General features: G+C 43.8%; 1 protein-coding gene across 1 annotated transcript in view; it reads right to left on the bottom strand.

The window, feature by feature from the left end:
* Nucleotides 1-20,290, bottom strand: part of dati (datilografo) — a 72,516-nt gene that overhangs the window by 18,266 nt on the left and 33,960 nt on the right. The window contains exon 4 of the mRNA XM_043423326.1: nt 4,072-4,265. Within this exon, the coding sequence (XP_043279261.1) occupies nt 4,072-4,265 (194 nt within the window). The remainder of the gene's footprint in view (nt 1-4,071; nt 4,266-20,290) is intronic.

The raw sequence follows: 20,290 nt of genomic DNA, 5'->3' as shown, positions 1-20,290 counted from the left end.
GCACCGGCAGACGTGGTAGATTCGAATCGAAGCAAATGAACCGACTCTAAAGCCCCCTTTATTCATGAACTTGTTTTGCCAATACTCGTACAAGATTCAAAATTTCCACGCGCAGTTCACACTTCACACTCATGTGCGTTTGCATAAAAGCTTATGGAAAAAAAGTCCTAATTCAATAGCGAATGAGAAAAAAATTGGAAGCAGTAGAATCGACATTGGAGAAAGTGTGCATAAAAAAAGGGGTAGAACTGGGGTCGCGCCCAGAATTGTGACAATACAGACTGGATGGGGGATCGAGAGAGGAAAAAGGGTGGCTATCCCACTGGGTGGATTCGAACTGTGGAATGATTTCGTTTTATCACTCTTCGACGATCATAGGGGTGGATTTTTTCCTCTCTTGAGCGAGGGGTGACACGCACGAAAAAAATCCAAGCCACACGTAAACTGTGGGGTGGAGCTAAAAAAAAATGTGGGCACGTGGGGTGTGTCGGAATAAAATAAAGTTCGCGTCTTCGACTCGATGTCGCTTTACAAACAAGATGGTTGATTCTTATTGACATTTCGCTCGTTTTTTTCTCACGTGGAGTGGAAATATTTGGAAGAAATTTCGAAAAAAATATTTCATCGCTCATAGTCACGAATATTTTCGTTCGCCCCTCGAGCTTCGTGGCACAAAAGAACTTTTTTCTCATCGAATAAATACTCGAAGAGCATTTGACCGAATAATGTTAATATAAAAGTAGTTCGTTCAATATTCGATTGAAATTTACTGGCTACAATAAACTCCGCTGTGAAATCGTCGCGATAAATTTTCTACGAGCGAGCTCATCGTTGCCTCGAAATAAAATAAATAATAAAACGCTCGACGAGAGGGATGAGCTCTCGTTTTTGTGTCGTTCACCCTTACGATTAGGGAACACGAGTTTAGTTATTAAACGATGTTAGTAGCTTGTTCCAAATGATCGAGAAAAAAGTATAGGGAATTTGAGTAACTTGGTCTTCCGCCGGGGGAAAAATGATATTAATTTCTGGGCTAGTGCGACGATCGCACGCGCGGATTTGCCGGCTTCGCAATCAGTGGATGCTCCTCATTCGGGGACGGCGAGGCCAGAAGTCGCGGTGAGCGAGACGACAAGGGGTTGAAAACAGAGCAGAAAGAAAAAACGTCGGGGGTGCCAAACCAGAAAATAAATTTCGCTGTCTAACGAGTTTTTATCCAGAAGGTTCACGCTACAGGGAGAAAACAGTGTCGCAGCGTTGCTGGCAATTAAAACTGAAGCTGAGGGTTTAAAGTGATACAAGGACATCTTCATCAAGGATCCCAACGAGTTTTGAGCGATTTACCAGCCGACGAATTTTTTATTTTCAGCTCCGATCCCCGTGATACTTTTTCCTCCAAGTTTTAACAATTTGCGTCCTATTTATTTCATCCTTTTTGTTTTCCGTCCAACCGCCCACACGTTGGGAAGCAAAAAGCTCCTCAATTCTCTTCGAATATGAGAAAAGCGACAGAGGGTCCGGTGTGCGACGATCGATCGACAAAAAGAGCTCAAACCAAAGCTTCTTTTATGGGGCACGACACGCGTAGAACACGAATCCTTTTTAACCCCATCCCCGCACACCCCTTCAACCCTTTTCTTTCCTATTATAATATTGTAGTCTCGTACTTTCTTCAATCCTATTCCCGCATCGTATTCGTCTTTCTTGTACGGTTTATAACGTTCCCCGGGCACGCCAACTACTTTTTAGTTGCTGGTCTCTCACAACTCTTTCCTTTATGCTCGAGCACTCTACTCAAGACTACTTTTCCACCCTTATTCTCCGGGCGATGATAATAATTATGATTTGTTTTTCTTTTTTTCTTTTTTTTTTTTTTTTTATTGTCTTGTGTCGAGGAATAATAAAAATGAAAGTGACTGTGCTCTACCTCGGTCGTTTCAAGTTTACGAGTTTTTCGACAATAATTCATCTTAATCAAACCTGCTTTTTCAAGTCTGACATTCCCATTTGTGTCACTCTGCTTTGTTGTACCAATTTTTCAAACGTGCTCAAACTTTTTATTCACCTCTGTAATGAACCCAACTGGAACGTTAGCTTACAATTCTTCGAAGACAAATATTAGAAAAAAGGAAATGAATAGAAAAAAACGACGGAAAGGAATGTTCTTCTTTCACGATATTCTTAGCGGATGATCTACAAAGTTGGAGGAAAACAATTCATTTTCCATGAAATCTTATTTGCGAAGTCAGAAGCGTGGAAATATGAAAATTCGATTAGCTGACACGGAGAGAAAGAGAGAGAGTATGGAAAGAGAAGGACAGAATAATACTAAGGTAGGCTGTTTCCCGAACCGGTGAGTTTTGTTCCGTCATTTTCTTATGATATTTTCCATCGTCATCGTTGACAAGATTCTCTACACAGGTCACCTAGTTTTCAACGTTGTATATTAAAATGGGCATCTTTGTCGTTGTCGAGAAGGAAGCTCTGCTCTCTAACGTACCCGGCTCAGTTCAGGGTACTCTGATTTCACTTCCGAGTGTTTTAATTACACCGGTAGTCAGAAACGGAGAGAAAGAAATATAAATGGGAGAAAAAAACGATGAACGATGAGTAAGAAGATTGAGAGAGGAGAAAGTGGGAAGAAAAATAGACGCGGGCCAAGAGAAAAGAAAGGGAAAGAGCGAACGAGCAAGCAGCACCGAAATGAAACAAAACTCGACAGATGTCTTCCCACGTTTTTTTCTTTTCTTCTCTCTCTCTCTCTCTCTCTCACACACACACACACGCACACGCACACACTTCCAACATGTGCTCTCATCTCCGCGAGGTGAAAGGGTTCAACATTTTTCTGTTCACACAACTTCACCATCGTTTCACGATAATGTATAGATATTTTATGCATAGCAATGTATAGCTTCCGTCTTCATCGTACGTCGGAGCAAAAAATAAACGAACCCTACGACCAAATCCCAGGCCCCGTGTATTCGATACAAGATTTCTTCGCGTTGAGAGAAAGAGCAGCGAGAGGTCGGAGAGTTCGTTGCATCGCTATTGTTCGAGGGGTGAATTTGATTACGCCGTAGCCCTCGGGCATCTTCTCTATAATCTTATATCCACTTTTTTCTTCATTTTTTCCCCCTTTCTCTCCGCCGATTCGTTCTGTGCGTCGCGTCTCTTCTCATTGATCCCTCTTTTCGAGCACATTTTCAAATCAGAGTTTCCGCGACTTTTTAGAGTGTGAACGAAAGTCTCGCTCGATCGCACCTTTTCTCCCTTTTTCTTTCTCCCTCATCGGTCTGCTTCTTTGCCAAGTGCCTCCTCGACTCCCCCGCCATCGAGTCTGCATTTGCAATATTATTTCATCGAACTGTTCGTAAAGTTTTTTCATCCTTCGAAAAATGATGCGCTCCATTATTTCCTCGGGAGACTACACTCCGATGGGCAAAGTTTCGTCGGTTGGATTATCGAATTCCTTGGAACGATTCGGTGCTCGTGTGCGCTGATTGCTCGAAACAATTCACCTCCTAATATTATCGCTCGATTCGACGGTGGATTATACCGAGATATCGATCGTTTCGAGGTATGTGAAAGGGACGAATACAAGCGTTGAGAATTCGAGAAATATAGTCGACGGTTTGTAGGACGAAAAAAATATTTCGGGGACATCCAAGAGGCGAAAGATCGCGCGAAAACTGATAAAGCGTGAGCCACCACCGCGTGCGCCGTCTCTTCGACAATTAATTGCTTCTACGTTACGAGCGAATAGCATGATTTTCATTAACAGGAATGGTATTTTCACATGTGCCATGAAAAAAAGGATTTTGTTAATGGCCCAGAGAGTGAGCTTAACTCGCTGTCTTTTTACATCTTTTTCTGTTTATTTGCGCTCTTAACATTCTCATTTGTCTTAGTTAATTCATTGTTTTCGTATTTTCTGACAATGGACAGACGATAGAAAGAGAGTGAGAGAGATAAATAGAGAGAAAGAAAGAAATAGAAAGAGAGAGAGAGAGAGAGTGAGAAAAAAGTGTGAAATTTTCGGACGTCGGATTTTTTGTTTCTGGTACATACATGACTGACCTTCGACGTGTGGGTCCGGAGGCTGGATTCCGTGGCGAAACCCTTGCCACATATATTGCAGTGGAATGGACGATTCTTCGCCCTTTCCACCTGCGCGTCGTGGTTTCTCAGGTGTTGTTGGAGATTCGACAGCTGGATGAAGGCACGCCCGCACTCGGGTAGGTGGCACTTGTACGGTCGTTCACCTGGAACGAAAAAAGGTAGGCCCAGTTTGAAAAAAGGGTTCGATTATAGGACCGGACGAGAATCTCCTGCGGAGGGCTCGATGTGTCGGGGTCGTTGGACTGTAATTGATGGTCGATCGATCAAATGATAATTGAGAAAAAAATATTCGCTTGAAAATGAATTGGGAAGTTTATCGAAAATTCCGAGGCGACTGAAAAGTTGGTTACATTTTTATTGAGAATGTTCAGAGATAAAAATATTGCAACAGGTTCCTGTGTGATGTTTCAATATTCTGCTGTTTTCCCTTCTTTTTTCCATCCCGCCGAACCAACAGCTCATATTTTATTCAATTCGCTTCCTCTAATTGAATATTTTTGTGCTCCCGAAAGGGATGAGAAAAAAAAAGAAATCTTTCGATACCCGGTCGCTCTCTTCCCTCCGGATCGTTTGATTTACGTTTTTTATCTTCAAGTTTCTTTCTCATCGCAGCGTTCTTGGCTCAATGCTTTGCATGCTTTTATTGGATAGCCTGGAAAGGCGATATTTCCGGGATTCCTGAATTATTAGATTACGAGATGGCTCGAGGCGATTTCACCTGGGACTGAGACGCAGTTGAATTATAACCTCAAATCTTCGAACCCGCGTAAAATATTGTTGGATCGATGATTGAACCGAGGCAATAAGGCTCGCAGCGCGGTTTACTCCAAATATTTTATGCTCCATTTTTTTCCGGTTGGCTCACACGGAACCGTCGTAAAAAGATTATTGGCTGGGGAGTTTTTTTGGCTTCATGTGGTTCGAACTCGAAGCGAGGATCGTGGAAGACTGTTTTTAAAATTTTATTCCATCGAAAAAGAATGATTATACATTTCCCTTCGACAAACAGCCTGAACACCGAATTTTCATAATTCCTCGAACCGGGAAGAAAGCAATTTTCCCGTTATTCTTTCTCGATTGCAATTAAAATCGTATTAATGCCCTAGGTTAGGAGAGTAAAAGTATTCTGTTTGTACGTCGAAGGGTGTCGTTTGCCACGTGGTTGATTGACCGAAGTGTCTTTCACCTTTTGTTATTTCTCAAAGTCCATTTCCCTTTGATACTTAATTGCACCCTTTAAACATTAATCCCCGTGTGATGTAGCGAACGAAAGTACCGAACACGGGGCTTCGTTTCCGCGAAGCAAACTTTTTCAAGGATAATTCACGTTCGAGTGTTTTTTATTCAGAGGGTAATCGCTCCCCGGCCAATGGGATGCAATTATTTTTCAATTATCCTTCATTGCACGTATCATTAAAAAAACAGTATAATCGTTTTTTCGAATATCCAGGGGAATTGCATCGATTTAGTTCGTAGTCGTGAGTGATAGCAATTGAGAGAAAGAACAACTTCGAGTTGGGGCGTAAATAAAATTGTTCGGATGAGAAATTCGGTGTGAATCTTTGTCTGTGGAGCGAGGCAAATTCGCTGTAATTCGATGTTTGAAAAAAAAAATCGACGAGACAATCCAGAATTTCGTGGCTCCATAAACAGCGGAGCGTTCAGCGCCGGTTTCTCCCCGCCGTGGAGATCCACGCGTCTATGTTTCCGCGGTGATTTCACCGCGCGTGAGAAAAAATGAGCGTTCCTACGTGCAGGCGATAAAAAAAGAGCAAGCGCATCGTATGAGCGAGCAGCAGCATCGCCGTTGCGCTCATCAAAATCTCCGTGGGGGTTGGAAGGAAAAAGTTGGAAAGTCACCAGGAAGCCGAGCGCATGTGGAGGCAACACGAGTGTACAAATCTCTGAGCACCGATTGCTACGAGAGTGTGTGCGGTGTGCGGTTCACGTGTGAGGGTGGATGAAAAGGGTGCGGAGGACATAGGTTGGTGCTAGGATCACCGGGTCGTTCGGGCTTCAGCGGATGGGTGGTTCGCTAAAGGAGAGAGTGAGAGAGAGCTTGGGAGGAACGAGAGGAAGGGAGATTGCACGTACTCGGCTGCGCAAGGGACAGTGTCCACCGGATCAGCCTCGTTCCCTCGCTTCAACCCCCGCGCCATTTTCATCCCCTTCGCTCGGTTTACACGCGCCTCTTTCTCTCTCAGTCCCGCACGCTGTTGAATCTACAACCCTCTTTAACCATTCGAACCCTCTCGCTTTCGAGGCTTGCGCTCGCTTCACCCCTCCTTTTCAACCCCCACGCTTTTATCAATACGTCTGTATACATATGTATGTAAATATATATCGATGCAACAACATATACCCTCCAAGCTCTTCACATCTCGCTTTCACTTGCAGCAAAATCGCGAGGCTCCGCACACCTCCGTGCGCCACCGGAGCCTAAACTATTACCCCTCGTCCTCCAACCCCTTTCCTTTCGCCCCTTACAGCCCTCACTCACTCTCTTTCGCTCTAACTTTCTCTTTTTCTCTCTCGAGTTGCCCCTCACGCTATACCCCACTACACGTCCACGCCAGAAAATTAATGTCCCCTGCAATCCATGTATAATGCATTTGAGTTTCGTTTGGCCGCGTACGTACGCGAACAAATGAACGCACAGCTAGAAAATTTACGTCCTATGACTCCCACCGAGCCGCAACACCCAACAAACCGGTGCAACCGCTCCATACACGACGGCGAATTCAACGGTGCATCACAGAACACGGCTTTTTTAAATAGCCGCTCCAATATCAAACAGTTGGGGATTAAATGAGGGCTGGAATTCTTCGAAAACCTATTTACAGTGATTTTTTTGAAGAATCTGGACAGAGTGGGAGAAACGAGGATTAGAGATTCGAGTAACTCGTGGACTTGGATTTTCGGACGGAAAAAAAACGAACTTCTTGCGAGTTAGTTTCCAATTGTTGTATTTTTGTGTTACAGAAATTTGTAAAAGATTAATTCGGCTCGGGGATTGTTTGAAGAATGCTAGAAGAATTCGAGCCTCGGGTCCAATGGCTGTAAAAACGGAGTCAAACGCGGAGTAATTGGAATGTTTTTATTCGAACGCGTGTTCACATCGAATCGACGCTGTCGAATATTTCGAACTTTAATAACGCACTCCTATAATTTAACGAATGCAAAATGTATAATTTTGAATGATTTAATTTCGCAAACAATTGGAAATATCGATGGCCGAAGGGCTCCTGCAAAAATGTTCCATCAGGATGGAAATTTCTTCGGTAAATAATAAACGGTATTGTTGATATTAATATTTAAAGGGGGGAAACGTCAATAGCGATGCGGGCTTGAGAAATGACGGTGGATTATTGGAGAGAGAATCGCCATAGAATTCCAAAAACACGGACCCATATCGGTGCTCGGACAGACAATCTCGTTGCATACAACCCTTCCCCCTTTAGCCATTTCATTCTTCGCGAGCCGGAGCCCTCAAACCCTTGATACCGTACCCTGCGCCTCGCCACCTCGTGGCGTCATCGAAATTCCGCACTGAAAATCATTAAATTGCCACGCACTCATACGCAGACGCGAGAGAGCGGGCTTCTCTTTGGTATACGAGTATACGGTGCGTCGTCCGGAGGCTTTACCCCGAAACTCGCGTAGTTTCATGATTCCGAAGCAATTTAACCCCGTCGAGAGTTTCCGAGTACCACCCATTCTTGTTTCTGCACCCCTCTTGCCGGCCGCGTCCCTTTACCAAAATATTTCCCCCGTCCGAGTCCTCCCCCTCGTGTGTGCATTGGCAGTTTATAATTCTCTATTTCTCTTCCGATACAAAATCTACCAGAATTCTCGATCACCCCTCCCCCATTTCCGAATCCTCCCCTATCCTGTGCCCAGCCCGAGCGCCCTCTTCGTTCTATCCCGGGAGTCTGGCTGTTTTGCAATCCGTACGGAGGATTCGAAAAAATAACCGTCCGGGCGAGCGAATCGATGGGTTTAATATCTATCAACCTGCCTGCTCTCCCGCTGCGCCTCTCTTTCTCGAGCTTTCCAATATCGAGGAAAATATTTGCCGAGGTTAAATAGTGATGAATTTGATGATCGCCGATAAAAAACCTGCGAGAATCCTCGCACCGATCGAGTGAATGTGGGCTGGCAATGTTTGTCGTGCCTTTCGTTCTTTCGATTCTACACTGACTGAGAAAAAGAAGTAATTGGAACAACGAAACATGGTATTACACGGGGTGCTGATGAAATATACGGTCATGACAAGGTTAAAAATTATTAAACGAATAAAATAATTTTAGAACAAACTGCAGATTCATGAAAACTCTTTCAAGAACATCGATTGCTATTGAATCAACAACAATTTTTTTTCTGTGCACGTACGCTTTTCACATGTGCGAAAATCCACAAGAAAAGCAAGTGGACCAGGATTTTGTGCTTCAGGGTGATTCTGAGACTGCTCGATTCTACGGTACCGTATAAAAGAAGGGAAAAATATCGGCACGAATTGTAGTCGACGTCACCTGGCTTGTGCTTGGTACAAGAAGTCCCGAGGGCTTTCATAAACTTAGGACTCTTCGCGATCTTTTGTAAACCAGCTTTGCCAACTTTTTTGAACCCTCCCTGTCGGCGTTAGTGACTCTTGCCATTCGGGAATTCACGAGGCGAATCCCATGACGACGGATTGGGTACACAAGACCGTCGATGTCGTGGTTTGATCGACTTGCTTTCCAAGATTACTGGCTCTAGAAAATCTGACGATTTTCCTCTTCGAAATATCATTCGATAGCATCGATGGGTTTTGAATTGTAAAGCCGCGCCATTGACATGGCGGATTTATTGGAGAAAATAAATTTAGAAGAATGAGATAAAAACGAAGAGTTTTAATGACGTCATTTTTTAAGAGGCTCCGAAGAATGAAAAAATCGAACAGCCATTTCTGATGATTTGGGAACGTTTCGTAACTCGTGCGTCGATAATACGAGTAACTTTCCACGTTCTGTAATGTGTCATATCGACATTTCCTGTTAACGGTTGCAATAACATTAGCATAATTTGCTCGTTTAATTGTTTAACGCAATAAATATAAGTGTATATTATGATAAGGAGTATTGGTGAGTGGGCATTTCGAATGTGAATGTATCGGAGGTGAGACATATTCGTTCTTTCTCGTTTCCTCTGGAACTCCGGTTCGAACCTCCATCGTCATCATCATTATCATCATCATCATCATCATCATCATCATCATCATCATCTAGCACATTCGAAAAGCACTCTTGCATGGAAGCGTTTGGAAAGACTGGCCAAAGCCAGTCGTGGAGGATGGTAACGAGGCACGCATACCATTTCTCGCCTTCTCGCTCTCTATTCGGTTGCTTCGGTGTAGCTCTCTAACCCTCTTTTCACTGGATCCGTGCGACCCTCCCCCGTTCTAAAGCGTTATATATATATTCTATGTGTATCATGCATGCAAGAGCGTTGCAGCAGCGCCAGCAAGGCGTTTCACGCATGCATGAAAATCATTAAAATAAAATGGCCGATAACGAATGACTGTTGCAGAGTGTGCAAGAGAGCGAGTGAGCTGCGAAGGGTTTGGGTGAGCGAGTGAGAAGGTTTGCACGAGGATGGCGAGTGAAAGAGAGTAAGAGAGAGAGAGAGAGAGAAAATGGGAGAGGGGCGAGGATGTGAAGAACCCTGTGTACAATCGGTCGGCCATCTTGGTTCACGTGACCGTCATCCGGGCAACCACGGGTTCGCCACGCCCATTTAATGATTTCTACCCCCCTGGTTTGCTCGAACCTCTCTCTCTCTCTCTCTCTCTATGTGCGAAATTTCACTGAGCCTGTCTCACTGTGTGTGTGTGTGTGTGTATGTGTTACATACGAGTTTTGGATGTGGGTTCGGTGGCAAGAACACGTGGAGCTATGTATTGGTCTACATAGTTTTATGTATAGATGCACGTATGTGTGTGTACGTGCGTGAGCATACATATACGTTGGCAGTCATCATCAGTTGGTGAGAGCATGAGAATTCAGCGAGTCGAAAGCCCCAGCGAAGTCTCCCCTTTGCGAATAGCTCGTGGGAAATTTCATCGAAAATTCCGCTCGGTCCCCGAGCAAGCCAGCCGGGATCATTGAAAATTTTGATGAATTGCGATAAAATGAAAAAAAGCTGTGTGTACCCATCTCTCTTTCTCGCGTTCACCCCACCGGTTCCCGCCCGGTGCAAATTGCGTTTCGAAATTCCGCGATGAACGATAGACGCGCGTGTGCGCGAAGTATGCATCATGAAACATTTCGGATTCCACGGAGCGCGCTCCCTCCCAGAGGCTATAGCAGCCAATGATTTTTCAGGATTGATAAAAACATTGAAAATGCGCTCGCAGGGGTCGCGCTTCCGAAAGGTCGATGACCGACGCGGGGGAAATCTGTTGAAGCACCGTTTTCAAGATTCCTCGGGCGAGGTCGATGATGGGGGAATGATCGCGCGGTCAATGAACTTTCAAAAATCTCGGGCTAGAGCGAGAGTCCTACGGGAGCCAAAAAAATCGTAGATTCGATGGAGATTGGCCCGGTGCATCGCTCGGAGACCCGAAGGCGTTACGCTCGTATCGTCAATGGAAAAAAGACGTAAAAGTAAAAAAAACGTGTTACGCTGCGCGGGTGGAACCCGACTCTGACATATGCTGCCCTTTCTTCCTTCTCGTTTAGCCTTCCCACCTGCTTCAGAAACAGGCCTAACCTCCTCTCGCATCATTCCTTTTTTAGTTTCTTTCCTCATCCTCATTAGGTCCTTTTTTCAGCGTTTCTTCTCGCTCAGTTCTTCTCTTCAGTCGCCGAATCCCAAATACGTTACACACGCGCTCAACAGCCTCGATCCAAGCCTGGTGCAGCTTTTTGAACGGGGAAAGGGATGCGAGGGAGGATACGCTGATGGCGACCCACACCGAGGGAGTGAGGTCATCGACCGCGGGGTTTCTAACCCTTTCCCTACTGATCGTTCCAAACGGTACAGCACAAATACACACGAACTTTGTTTCCTCCTGTCTCGTAACCACGTGTGTATATGTTAGAGAGAAAAAGCGAGAGAGCGAGGGCGATTTTTGTGGCACCCTGAGGGCGATGAACTGTTCACTTTCATCGGTCATCCAAAACTTTTCGGGCCTCCTTCCTCCGTCGCTTTTTTCACGAGGACTCAGATGTGCTGCATCCTTTTTCATCTCTCCTCCACCCTCTTCGGTCTGATCCGTTTTAAAAAACTTGTATTTGACAGCTTTCCCACGTGTTTTATCGTCCACACGGAGACTCGTACTGAATTGACTCTTCAAACGAGATTCCCACACGATAATATTAATGGATTAATCAGCTCACGATTGTCAAGCATCCATTACCATGAAATTATAGTTTTTCGCAGACACTTTACAACACGGAGACAGTGCACAAGGGCTCTGATGACAATTCGAGCAAATTTTGAATGATTTTAACATTTTTTTTCAGAAAATCGTTAATGGGAAGCAAGAGTTGTGAATTTGTAGTGCAGCCAACATTTCTAAGGGAAGGTTTTTGAGAATTTTCATATTTTCATATTCAAGCCTTTTCAAATGGAGTTGTACATCATTCCTAAACTGATATCGTGTCTACCTAAATGTATAAAAATGATGGCGCAATGTTCAGCAAGCAATCATTTTCGTAATATCGTGTCTCGAATTTGCGGAAATTGTTTCATCATTTTTTTTCCTTCATTTTGTCATTCCCTCTTAATATCGAGACGATCGATTTGCTGACGCAATTTTAGCGTCCCCTGCATGCCGGGGTCCGGGGGAAGGTGGCGGGGCTCGATGACGGACGGGAAAATGATTGCGTCCCCTCAATTTTCGTTCTCGTCAACGCAACGAGAGAGCGACTCGTAAACATCCAAGCGTGTTTCGCAAATAAAATTGAAATATTTATGTTACTTCGAAACAAAACGGGACGGTGAAATGCGAACGAGTAAATCATTTCAGCTTGCCGAAGAGATGATTTCGAAGGGGGTTTTATAAAAATGATGAATACTGAGCCCACTACGCACAATTTGATGTGAAAATAGCTGAGTTTGCAATGAAAAACGAGCCTCAAAAAAAAAAATGGATCAGTATTTACTGTCATTCGAAAAAATGTCATTTTCGAAATCCTTTTAGCCTCGGATGTACGAATAAACGAAAGAAAACACTGCAGACAATCGATCAGAGTCACCGCGTCCGCACCTCATAAACAAGTAAAAACTGCCTTTTAATCATTCACACCGCATCGAGGAGGAACTTAACCGTGGCAGGGAAAAAGGTTTTTGTCGTTTTCTCAACGATGTAGAGACGAGACGCATAAAATGTAGCGTAAAAGAAGTGCGCAAAAGCCTCTAACGGATCGTAAAAGATGAGGAATCATAATAAAAAATATAAGAGAGAGAAAAAGGGGCAGGAAACTCGCCATCGTTCTGGTCAGAGCTAGTGGTTGAAGACGCTTCGGTGCATAATGAAAGACAACGAAGTATTTACGTTAAGAGAAACCAACGGAGAGGGGCGAACGAAAGTTGTTTTTAACAGACCGCGTTGTCGTAGCTCCTCCTCGAATAATGATAAAACTAGAATACGGGAGCCTTCCAAAGATACTACCGGGATCAAGTACTATTTTTTAACGCTCCATTAAAATCGATTTCGAGTTTCAAAAGTTGTTACTCACGTCAGACTCGTTCTTGATTTATTTGGAAAGAAATCAGAGAACAAATGTGACGAATTTTACCAGCTCGCGGGGGCAATTTTCGGGCAAGGAAATCTATGCAATTTGTGGCAGAAAAATAGCTTACTAAATTGTATAATGTATGTTAGTATTCTTAATCCAGATGACGACAATTCTCACCACTTAACGGGCTTTTCGTCGCAGCTTTTTCATAGCTCGTTTCTTTTTTCTTTCTTTTTTTTTTTTTTTTTTTTTAATCTCATAAAAAGAAATGTTGTACGAGATGGGTACACTCGGGTCATTAGGCAGAAACGGTATTTTCTGCCCAGGCAGTCCACTCACCCCTTTCCAACAGCCCCGTCTCCTCTTAAGAGAGAACGATTCTCGCGAAAGGGGTAAAAATTAATGTCTCAGAATGAATGTCCTGCGCTCGACGCTCGAGGAAAAAAAAAGAGAGAAAGAGAGAAGTAAGAAAGAATGGAAGGGCGAAGGAAAAGGGAAAATGTATAGAGAACACTTGGGAAAGACTCGAGCCCGAGGAGCAAAACTCGAGAGGAGAATCTTCGGCTAAATTTTTATGATTTCCACTCTCGTATAATTTGTCTCAAACACTAGCCTCGACTGGACAAAATTCTCCACTTCTCCTGTTCCGATATCTTGAAAGTTTAATAGGTTCACTGCAATATTGATTTTCCGTCAGTTTTTCAGATGCGCATTCGGTTTTTCCCAAATTTATCGCGCATCTACGAACTGCATACGTTGAGAGTGAGAATATTAAATTTGTACACGAAGCTTAAAAAATAGTATTGAACCGAGTAAACGCCACAAAATCTCGTTAAATCTTCGATAACAAACTTTTTCAACTCGGTTTTTCTCTCATTTCATTCCACTCGGGAAATTGATCGATTCGAATGGTGAATTGATGTTGACAAAAGAAAATATTGCGGAATCCCGATCGATTGAAAGTGTTTTGGCATCGCAAACACGCATGAGAAAATACTTTTTAGTTTGATCCTCGCGGCTTGATCGGAATGGAAAAAACGCAATGGCCGATATAAACTGTTCTAGAAGAATTAGTAAGCAGGCAAAGCGAATATAAGCGGGAGGGGATTCTGGTTGGGTGATTCGCGATGGGGGGAGGATTTCGTGCACGTAGGCCAGGAAAATGTATATACGTGGATTGCGAAGGCTCTTGGAGAAACGCGAACACGCGGAGAGAGAGAGAGAGAGAGAGAGAGAGAGAGAGAGAGAGAGAGAGAGAGAGAGAGAGAAGAGAGCTCGAGCGTTTGTCCGAGGTCTAAAGTTGATAAGTGCACACGATGTGTAAGTGTCTCGTATGCCGTATGGCGTCTTGACTCCCACACGTGCCTGTCCTCCTTCCTTTCCTATACATCCACATCCCTCTTACCTCCTTAGCCCCTTTTCTTCCTTCCTCCCGCGCGCCCGCGCGCGCCCCTATCTCGTACGCTCGCTCGATTCACAGCGCGACTCCGTAGAAAGTTACTAGATGGAAATCTATATCTTATTTTATGAGCGTGCTCAATATTCCAAAGCTGCGGGCTCCACGCTTCGTTTCTTTCGTTGAAAAAACGTAAACTACGTGATTGCCTTGTTGTTGTTTTTACCTGTTCGTTCTCCGCTACTCCGAGCTACGAATAAGCCTTTTTTGAGATTATAAAAAAGTGGGGGAAAAAAATCGAGTGCGTTGCCGGGACGAGTTAATGGGCGATTTAAGCTCACTCGACCGATTGTTGCAATTTTCGGTGTCACTTTCTACGAACTGCCGATTCGTCTCATCCACACTCTCTCACGATGTTCCAATAAGTTCGGGAGTCGTGTCGATTATTTTCTTTTCCCCCGAGCCCGATTCGGCCTGACAAGCTTTTTTAGACCGATCGACAGGATCCTTTGGGCGTTGAATTTTTCATGAAAAAATGGCGAAAATAATTCGGACGGAAGAACGGAGGTGCGAAGGAAAAGGTCAGAAACAAAGCACGCTCCGGGGCGCATCAATCGTTTGATTTTTTCTCATTCGCCTCGTTATTTTCAAATTTTTCTTTTCCTACCGGTAAATCTACTCCGACGATATCCTCGTTTAAGTTTTCATTTAAAATGCACACAGGCTTTTAACGCGTTAGAAAATTATTCGCTTGTTACATTATAGAGAGAAAAGTGTAACATTCGATATCTTTAACCTACTGACCGGTTCTCGAGGTGTCTCGCGGAAATGCGGTCAAGCCGAAGACGTGAATGTCCCCGGTCCATATAACACACGCATCAGGACATTTGAGAGATAAAGTGAAAGATGTGGAGAACGTAAAAATCCTCGTGCGCATTTGTAAGAGAACAAAATAAGAAGTTGAACGTCACTTTTGTGGGGGCGAGAGATTAGAAAGCTTTTTGTTGGAGCATTTCGTTTCCAGCGATGTGTCAAGTGCCCATTTTTTATTTCTATCTACATACGATTTAAATATGTACATAGTATTTATATGTTGCAGAACGCGCAAGCGGATGTTCGCATCGTCACGCTTGAAGAAAATTATATCATTACGCTGGATCTTGGCGAGTCCCGCCTGGGAGACCACGTCACACCCAATGCCATCGTTCAAGATGGCGTCGGTCACGTGTTCGATTCTCTGGAATCTTACGTGGATTCGGACTCGCGAAGTTCGATGGACAAAGCCGTATTAATCTGGATCTCAAACGTTCATTTTGCCCTCTGCACAGAACGACAGCGAAAATATTCTTGTTGGTCTTCTGGAGGCATAAAAATTCGTTGAAAATTCGAGATGAGAAGACGAGGAAAAATCGCAATGGTGAAACAGATTTTCGGAAAAATAAAAATTCGAACGAACCCGAGGCTTGAATGATTGGCTCGGGAATCAAGAAGACTCGAGACCTTTTATTCGGACATCGAGATATCCATATATTTGCCTTTCTTCACTCACTTCGGCTCACCGATGTATACGCTCGGCGATCCCAAGGGGATAACGCCGAGGTGGCGGAGAGGTGCAGGGCCAAGAGGGTAAGAACCGTGCTGGAACGTCGTGAGTCGAAAGGGTTGAAACTAAGTCAGTGATGCTAAGTCTGGTCCTGGTAAATACAGGCGTTTTGGGAAGGGGAACTCGGGAGAGTCGAGTCTTCTTATTCAGTGTTGCGCAGTGCTGTCGGTTTTGTGATAAGGCAACCTCCTCTTTAAGGGACCTTGACAAACCTCAGCATCTTAAAGACGCCAATTAATCTGGAAAAATTCAACTCTAAAGTGGAATGCGCAAAGTCTAATTTTCATACGCGCATTTTCGTATCCTCGTTCCTGCTTAAAGTTCGTACGTTCACGCTGACAGGTCTATGGAGTCAACTGGAGTAAGAAAAAACCTTTGGAATAATGACAAGCGTAATAACGATGGAAATACTGAAGCAGGCCCCTGAAAAATTCGACTATTCCAGCGTCAATTATAGAGCAGAGCTCGCTCATTATAACCCTCGTAGCAAGGGATGGAGAGGATGAAAAAAATGGGGGAAAAGATGAAAAAATAATGGGCTGGTTTGCGGTATGAAGGAAAGTGCCGTTTGTGGTCAAATACGGGTTACACATGTGGTTCTCAACAGAGGCTGAGTGTGTGGCGTACGTGTGTGCATGTGGTCAGCCACAGATTTGGTGTGTGAAGCCTAAAAATAACGCTTGGCGAGGAGCCCATGTTGATAAAAATCGTATTCGACCTTGATCCTAAAACACCGATCATTTCCTGGCCGCTCTCTCTCGAGCGGGTGCTTCCCCTTTTTATTATCAATATTAAGCGAAAAATATCGATTTGGGGAATTGGAGTAGCGGGTGAAAGCTCGTTGGAATCAAATTTATGTATAATGGGGCGTTTTTGGAGCTGAGAGGCGAAATACGTTAGTTGGGTATGAACAGTCAAAAACGTAGTTTATTTAATGTCAGGCCGAATGAAAAAGTTTCATTGCACCGATGATGCGAAGCAAGTTTTCCAGTTTAACTCGATGCATTTAGTGGAGGCCCGTTGCAGTCTTTTATCTATAAACGACGTGCTGATAAGATAAGAGAGTGTCGAGAGCCGCAGAACCAGCGCGGAGCGAGATGGCAAATAGGGAAGAGGCGAGTCTCGGAAAAGGAGAGTCGTGTTCGGTTTGAAGAAGAAAAACATGAGAAAAAAATGGGAAAAATGATAAAAAAATTGGATTCTCATGGCAACAATCTGGAGGACGAAACCGTCGGCTGGCTCAACCGATTGCATGCGAATCGTAAGGTCGATTGCGTTTCGTGAGATTACTCGAGTATCTACTTTTTCACTCGAAATTTCATTCAATTCAGAATTCCTCATTTATTCCTACAATATCGAGTTGTATCGAGAATCACATTACCCCCTTAATTATCCGTTGTAACCTCCAATTTTTCCTTTGCAAATGCGATGCAATCAATAATCGAATGAAGAAAAACTGGAAACGACAAAGTGCGGATGATTGATGAATATTTTATTGTGACAATGGCGCAGTGATTTTTCAACGAGATAAAAAATTTACAGTTCTGGTTAAGAATAATTTGTATGACAGAAAATCGAGAATAAAGCCCGAGGAGGAAAAAATTCGCGCGGTGAAAAATCAGGGAACGTTGGGCGAACGGCGGTTAGCAAAGCTTTTAAGTCACGAGAGCTTTGTCCGGTTTTCGCCAACATTAAGTTGGAGCTACACACGCATAAAAATACGCATGTAAATATAATTTGGGCGAAGAAATGGAGAAGCACCGACTAAGGTTGCCCGTTAAGCGGGTCATTAAAATTTAATTAACACTCAGCCAAAAGGCTACCCCCTGCGCCACGTCCCAACGAGCACGAGGACAGAGATGCTTATTTCGTTTATTTTTATCGTAACACACAGAGATTTTCCCTGACTTCATAACGCGAATTTAGCTGATCAATTATGAAAATAACTCTCCCAATACCGGAGGTAATGACGATCAAATAAATTTGACATTATTCGCTTTAAATATTCCATGCGAAACGAATCAAACGGATCTCGATGGAAATGCCATTTTTGGGATCTAATTAAATCCATCCCGTTCGTGAGGAATTCGATAACGATTGGTGTCCAGATTTGAAAAGCACTGCAGAGGATAATTTACAAAATTGACGTGATAGGAATCGTTAGAATAATGACTTTTTAAATGAACGATGCATAAGGAAAGATTTTTTTTCCCGAGCTCCCCTGAATTAGAATTCAATGCACGCGAGGAGTCGAAAAATGTGGAAGAAAAGGACTCTACTCGGGTGCGTTTGTCCATCGAAAGGGCAGCCCCGGCGAAGGGTTCGATAAAAAAGAAACTGGTAGGTTTGGAAATAAAGCGTTGCTTAGTCAGGGCCAAATCGATGAGCCGACGAGAATCGACGGATAAAAAAACCCAGAGCAGGATAAGAGAGAAACAAAAATGTAGGGAAAAAAAGAGCGTCGGGAACGTGGGCGTATCGCGGGTCCACGTGGCCCGGAACGAGGGCTATTCAAATTAACCCTTACGAGAGAGTGAAAAAAATCGAAGGGCTAAACAGACGTGGAAGGGGGTATGTGGAACGAAGGATTAAAAGAAAATTAGAATAGGGCCACTGCGTGTCCAACTATCGGGTACTGTATGCAGATGCCCCGATGACTGGGTCAATTTATTAACTGCTCACCATACGGCGCTCTTTATTTCCTTTCATTAGGCTACTTTTTTTCTACAATTTTTTTTTTTTTTATTCGGTTTTAAGTACACTTTAGTAGCAGTTGCTGTTCCTTTTAACGAGACATCGTAAAAACTCGGACCTTTCGAGGCTAATAAAATGTACTTTCGTCCATAAAAAAAAGCTTTGTTCAGGGATTGTGATGAGCCTTGTTTCGAAATAAGGTATTTTGTCGATCGAATTTTTTCGATTTGATGATTCCCTTTGAAATTTAGAGCAATAAGAGGATTTCATTTTCGAAAAATGATTATGTTCATTCGTCATTCGACTTTTTCGTCTTGTGTCAGAATTATTTCGGCTATTATTCATGGGAATTCTCTACCTCGAGATCGTGTAACGTGTTTTTTTCGACTCTGATTTCATTAATTTGTTTAAAGTGCACTTTTAAGGATACACGAGAAAGTACAGGCACGAGCAAGAGCGATAGAGAGGGAGAGCGTTTCTCGCCAGGAGAGTAGATCTCCGAGGGTTTTTCCACTTTGTTTAATCTTTAATAACGAAATCACTTGACATTTGTAAGGAAAAAAAAGCGCAAAGAAAAGGGAAAAAAGAGTTGATAGGCTATCTCGAGAGTCCGGTAAAACGATTCGGAAAAGAGAGCTCGGAGCCGTTGACACTTTGCTTTGATTTTTCCAACGACGACGACGACGACGACGACGACGACGACAGACGTGAAAAAGGCGACGTCTGAGCATTCCGTCGTTCGTGAATTCTTGAACAGCTGCGAAATTAGCGAATTAAAATTGGAAGCCAGAGAGGGAGGGAGAGTCGAAGATAGAAATGGCAAAAGATTAGTCAGAAATGGGTGCGCAGGGGTCGATTGAACGACTCGGGAAGCAGGATTTGTCAAACGCACCTCCATAACTAGAGTCCATTAATTTAACGGCAGAAAAAGTAGGAAAAAGAAGAAAAATACGTTTTTTCCGTCTCACAAAGCTCTTGAAGGTGCAATTAAGCGAAAATGTAAGAGGGAAACACAAGCGTTGAATATATTGAGATATTCGAGAGTCGTCATTTTTATTCATGCAACGCGACGAAACGGCAATTTTTCGTAGAACTAAGCCATGTGCCCATTTTGAAGGGAGGGGGCGAGGGGCTGCTTGCGGTAAAACGGCTTCAAAATTGTCCGGTCAATTTCGCTCGGAATACGTGACGCCTTTTTCAAGTGTCCCGCGACCTGTTCTCTTTTGCCGTTAAACGAGAAAGACGCGCGAGCTTGTGCTAAGATCGCGAGACTGAGAGAGGAGAAAAGAAGGAGCAAAAGAGAGAGGGACGGAGGAAGGGGTTCGGCGAACGAACCCTTCGGCGCACCTTGGTCGAGGGGATGGACCGGAACGCCGATCATTTTTCTTCCGTTCTCGCTCAACCCTTCTGCCGACCGAACCCTCTCATATTCTTCATGTATTTTTAATCTACCCTTCAACCACTTATATTACTCCCGGCAAGTGTCCGAACGGGATAAATTCATATTTTTAAATCAGACTGTCGACACCTTGATACGAAAAAATATCGTCGAGCTTCGAGAAACTCAGACCCAGCATCATTGGTATCGCGTCATGAAGAAATTCAGAGTAGAGTCAGCGCTGCTGGAGCGTCGGCCCGTTCGGGCTTGTCACTTGGCCGATAATTGTCATTTGTCCTGAGCCACCGACGGATCAAAACCAGAATGACATGCCACATTTATCGTGGACGGCAAGCACATACCGAACTGACTGA

The sequence above is a fragment of the Venturia canescens genome, chromosome 7 (assembly GCF_019457755.1).
Source record: "Venturia canescens isolate UGA chromosome 7, ASM1945775v1, whole genome shotgun sequence".
NCBI lineage: Eukaryota > Metazoa > Arthropoda > Insecta > Hymenoptera > Ichneumonidae > Venturia > Venturia canescens.
Note: the sequence above shows the minus strand (reverse complement) of the source record. Positions and strands in the feature narration are given on the sequence as shown.